This window comes from Galeopterus variegatus, unplaced genomic scaffold, assembly GCF_000696425.1.
Source record: "Galeopterus variegatus unplaced genomic scaffold, G_variegatus-3.0.2 Scaffold8107, whole genome shotgun sequence".
NCBI lineage: Eukaryota > Metazoa > Chordata > Mammalia > Dermoptera > Cynocephalidae > Galeopterus > Galeopterus variegatus.
This window is the reverse complement of record NW_007734218.1, coordinates 54,960-60,789: the sequence shown is the minus strand read 5'-3', so window position 1 is coordinate 60,789 and position 5,830 is coordinate 54,960. Positions and strand designations below refer to the sequence as shown.

Below are 5,830 nucleotides of genomic sequence, written 5' to 3'. Positions count from 1 at the left end.
AAAAAAAAAAAAAAAAAAAAAAAAAAAAAGAAATTACAGAACTATTTGCAAGGCAAATGCTATAGAAATCCATTAATGAATCAGACAGAACCTGTCTTTTAGGAACTTATAATTAGGTAAGGGAGATAAGCAGTATACTACTGGTAATATTACAATGAACAATAAATCAGAAAAATCCATAATTGTATCAAATCCATATCATATATAATGCGTATTACATTAAATATAAATATTAAAACAGTCTACAAATTGAATAAAATTTTCTATGGAAGACTTGGGGAAAAAAAATGAAAGAGAGAGAAACTTGGAAGGGACAGAAAAAGTGTGGTGTTCACCAATGAAACAAATTTAAATTCTCTTACCCAGGAGTTATCAAAGGATTTTAGTGACCAGAGGACTTTTAGTGTAGCATACACTTAAGGTATTAAGCTTAGGGAGAGCTTCTATGTGATTTGTAAATTCCCAGAAGGTTAGAAGGGAAAACAGCCTGAAAAATCATAGTTACAGGGATTGTGAAAGCTTAATTTATAAAATGGTTTCCAAATCACAATTTTTTTTTTGTTAAGTATGACCCCAGTTTCCCTTTAAAATATGTGTCATTAAATTTTAAGTTCTAAATTAAAAAGTAAATGGCATCTGGGAATCTTTGAACATGTATATTCATTGGAGAAACAAGAATTCTAGTCAAATGGAAAAAATGAGAGAACTAAACTAATTCTTTAATTTTGGGTTTAGAAATATTGGTGGGTGCGTGTGCTTGTGTGCATGTCTACACACATGCTTTATTCAAACTATTGAGTATAATGTCTTACTCTCTCCCACCCATCTCTTGTTATGTGGAAAATAGTTATTGATAGAGCATGTTTATTTTAGAAACTACTGTTGATACAAGGAAGATTTTCTCATACTCAACCATTTATAAGAACACATGAATGCATAAGAGTAAGATTCTTTTTCTCTTTCTCTCTCTCTCTCTCTCTCTTTTTAATTTCCAGGCATAGATATTCTTCATCAACTAGGCCTTGGAGGCAAAGATGTAAGACACTCATCATCAGTGACTGCTGTACCACCATCATCTACAACATTACCTCAGGGGGTGCACTTATCAGAATCAGGTGTCGCTTTAGAAAATGATACTTATATTGAGTCACCTCTCATGAAAATTTTACCAGTCAACCTAGAACAGCCATTTACAATATTAATTGGGTTACAGTCACATAGAGTGAACAATGCATTTCTCTTCAGCATTAGAAATAAAAATAGACTGCAATTAGGAGTACAATTACTACCTAAAAAATTAGGACTGTACATTGGAGGAAAGCAGTCTGTATTTTTCAACTACAGTGTTCATGACGAGCAATGGCACTCATTTGCCATTACTATTAGAAATCAAGTTGTCTCACTGTTTGTTGAGTGTGGAAATAAACATTTTAGCACAGAGACTATTCCAGAAGTTCATACCTTTGATGATAACAGTGTATTTACCTTAGGAAGTATGAATAATAATTCTGTCCATTTTGAAGGAATAGTATGTCAGTTGGATATTATTCCTTCTGCAGAAGCATCTGCAGACTACCACAGATATGTGAAACAGCAGTGTTGTCAAGCAACCAAATACCCACCTGAAACAAGCCTTCCTCAAACAACTATCAAACCAACTAAAATATTGGAACACTCTAGCCTGCCCAAACAATTTGGTGAAAAAGTACTCTCAGAGGATTCATTTACTGAAGGCAAAAGCATTCCAAATATAGTAAATAATGACTATGCAGCAGTGCATAAAAAAAAAGAACACCAGATATCAAGATCTCAGTTAACTTCTCTTCTTGCAGGAAATGTCTCTGCTGTGGATCTCACAAACCATGGTTTACAGGCCAAAGAAATGATTATTGAGAAACATACTCAGACAAATTTAAGCTTGTCAACAACCCATGAGTACCTCAGTGAGGCAAGAATAAATACCAAGAAAAAATTTAGTTCTCTCCTAAATGTATCTGATATCACACAACATGATGATCGAGTAACTGGTCTGTCACTGTTTAAGAAGATGTCATCTATTCTTCCACATATAAAACAAGATATGATTACTAATCTCAAGAAGGCTATCACAGCAAATCTACACACTAATGAACTCATGGAAATGCAACAGATTTTAAACACAACCTTATACAGAAAGACAGATGAGACATCTGTGGATAATCACCTTGATCTAAGGAAGGAAGGTGAATTTCATCTTGATGCTACTTATCCCATTGAAAATAGCTATGAAACTGAGCTTTATGATTATTATTATTATGAGGATCTTAATACAATGCTCGAAATGGAGTATCTGAGAGGGCCAAAAGGGGACCCTGGACCTCCCGTAAGTGTTTTTTTGTTTTTGTTTTTAAATATCTCTTAAGGCACTAACTTACCATACATTTCAAAGAGAGTTCTCTATACAAAGCAATAAAGAACAGGTAAGATCTGTCATAGAAATGTATCCTGGCACAGTGAATGAATTTATGGTTGTTATAACACATCTGCCAGAATGCAACCCTGGCTCAAATATTGTACTTTTAAAAAAATTGGCAGGCTGAAAAGTTTACTTAATTCTGCTAACGTGGTGGGCAAATGTTTTCTAAATATGTTTTTCTTGTTAAATGTTTTTCTAAATATGTTTTCTTGAAATTCAACCAATAATTCAACTGCTAAATATACATCAGCATATTTTATATATTAAATAAAACCCTATAGCCTTAATGCATAGCCATGATAAGAGAAGGATGTAACTGTTATGGTAGATTTAAAAACTACATTAAATACATCAATGAAATATCCTTTCAGCAAAATAGCATCAGATAGATTACAACAGAGTGTAGTTTATTTTAGATAGAAGTTATTTTGTAGTGAATCTTTGGGAAAAAACAAACCTTGACATTATCATTCTAAATGAAATACTTTAATTTCCATGAAAAATAACATATTTCATTATGTCTTTAATGATATTGTTAATTTACACTTATGGATTGGATTAATAAAAGCTCCCCTTACCTAATACAAAAATAGCCAGTTAGCCTGTCAATCCATTGAATGGAAAAAAACAGCCAAGGCACTTATTTAATAATATATAAACAAAACTGTGAGATAATAAACCAAATTTTTCAGCTCTGAATTTCTTTTCTAATGTACATGTAATTACAGATCAACATTTGAAAATTTCCAAAATAATTTAAAAATCATTTAAAGCCATTTAAAATTACAAGACTGGAAACATTATTTTTGCCTTTCATATTTGTGTACCTTAAATATTTACCTATGTCTTTATAAATTAATTTTTTTTCAAAATTGCAAGTAGATTAAAATATATCTGAAAGTATTTCTTTATTTATCTAAAATAAAATTTGAGTCATTGGTTTAGTTCCAGAAACTACAGAATGGTAAAAGAAGATGCCACTTTCTTAGCTAATGTTTCCTTTGTGGTAATTACTCAAGGTGATTTGACAGGTATTGAGCAACTCTTATTAGAGTGAATGGTTAAAGGTTTTAAAAGAAAATCTGAAGAATATATTATTATAGAGAAATAAAATCTTTTCAGCTGTGACAATTAGTCATCAACCTATTGGTAATAAAATTGAATCACTGGGCAGGTCATACTAAACAAATAGTTATGGAAGCCATTTACTTTCTTTAGAAAAAGTCAGTATGATGAGATGGACATTAATCCCTTCTGTAAATCCCAAAATAGTCATTCCACATTGTTAGGTGAAGCAATAATATTCGACAGATATTTACTTAGTCTCTGCTAGGCACAAGGCAGGAACACAAGTATTGCTCAGAAGGAGCTTATATCTCAATGACAAAGATAAAGGAAGTACATTTATAATTATCTCATGGTGAGGTAAGATACATGCTGCTGAGAGATACCAACTAAGTATATGGTGTAGAGATGTTGAAAGGTAAAAAAATATATATTTATTGAGAGCATCTCTATGAAAAAATCACTTAAAGCTGAGCTGTTCAGGATAGGTTCTTGTGGACAAGGTTAGTTATGACCTAGGCTTAAAGAATGGATAAGATTTTGATAGGTGAGAGGAGATGGTATAGTTTTTATACAGGAAATGAGAATAATAGCTATTATTTATTGAGTTCTTCTTACCTTGTGGAAACCACTTTACTGTGCCCTTTACATACATTGTCTTATCTTAAAAGAACTTTGTAAGGTTAGTATTATTATCCTAATTTTTTGGATGAAGCAACTGAAGCCCAGAGGAGTTAATTTACTTGCGCACAACAACACTGCTGGCAGATGATAGAGTCAGGATTTGAACCCAGGTTTTCTGCCTCTAAAGCCCAAACTCTTTCATGATATTAGACTCAATAATGTAAGAAAAATAAAGACCCAGGCTAGATGGTGTCAGGTGGTGGAGGATCTTAATTGTCAAACTAATAGTTCTAATTTCATCTTGTTCTCAGTGGGGAATTTTGTAGTCTGGTAGCAGTGCCCAGATCAGACAGAAAGTTTATGTTACCATCATGGTGTTATATGACTGGGACTGTATCTAGGTTGGCAGCAGTGAAAATGCAAAGGAAAGGTAGATTTAAGAGATATTTTGAAGTAATATTTGGTAGAACTAGGAAGTTAATTGGACCTAAGGACCAAGCAAAAAGGAAGAGAATCAAATTGAGAGAATGGTGATACCATTACTAAACAGTGATTAAGAGAGTAAGTTGATTTTAGGAGAGGAAAATAAGATAAAACATTCAAGAAAGTGTTGGTAATTCAGTAAGCTACTGGAAAAGTTTAAGAAGCTGAAGTGAGGAGGTCAAGGCTGGGGTATAGATTTGGGAGTCTTCCCATCAATATTACGGTTAAAGCTATAGAGTTGGATAATATTTTTGAAAAAAGGAGCTTGGCATAGGTTTAAGAGCCAAATCATGGGGAAAGTTCACTTTTTGGTTATAGAATAAAAAAGCAGAAATGTAATAGAGTAGTCAGAGAGATGGGAGAGAGGAATACTATACTATCACAAAAGTCTAAGAAGAGTTTTGAGGAGAAATTGATCAATGGTGCCAGCTATGGAGAAGTCAAAGAGGATAAGGACTGAGAAAAGGGGGCAATCTGTTGGGTCTTCTGATGGGAAATTCACTATTGAACTTTGAGGATCCAAGTTTAGCATGGTGTAGGAGACTAAAGGTAGATTTTAGAGAGCAAATGAGAGAATGAGAGGTGACAAAATGATGAACTTGTAGGGATTGTTCCACTGCTTCTCTTAAAGTGGATGTTGCTATGGAAACCCCAAGGCCAGCCTGATTTTTCCTACTTTTAGGTGACTATTTTTTCTGCCCGTATATCCATGCATTTCTTTCATTATGTTTGAAGTTCATTAAGACTAGTAGTTTCTGTATCAGTTTTTTCTGGTACTCTTTTGATCTAAAGATTATTTCTATTATAGGAAAGTCTCCCCTTGTATTCTCAAATATTTTTTCTGTCCATTTTTCTATATTCTTCTTTGGGCATATGAATTTGCACATGTTGAATGTTACTATTATAGATAGCATTTATATCTTCTCTACAAACATGTCATCGTGATTGCTCTTTTCCATTTCATTTTGTGTAAATTCATTTATCCTACATACATACCACTTTATTGATTTTTCAATTGTATTTAATCAGTTTTTGTTGCTTCTGACATGATTTTCACTATAATGATTTCTTTTTTGCTCTTTCATATTTTCCTTAAGTTCCTCTGGTTCACATTGTGTTACCTTTGGTTGTTCTTTTTATCTTTTATAATTCTTCTTTGAGCTCGCTTTTTTTTTTTTTTTTTTTCCTTTTTGAGACCGGCTG

At 32.7% G+C, this 5,830-nt stretch overlaps 1 protein-coding gene across 1 annotated transcript in view; it reads left to right on the top strand.

Annotated features, from left to right (window-relative positions):
* Window positions 1-5,830, top strand: part of LOC103608177 (collagen alpha-1(XXIV) chain-like) — a gene marked incomplete at its 3' end in the record, with an annotated part of 71,120 nt that overhangs the window by 25,485 nt on the left and 39,805 nt on the right. Inside the window, 1 exon segment of the mRNA XM_008592620.1 lies at window positions 996-2,362. Within this exon segment, the coding sequence (XP_008590842.1) occupies window positions 996-2,362 (1,367 nt within the window).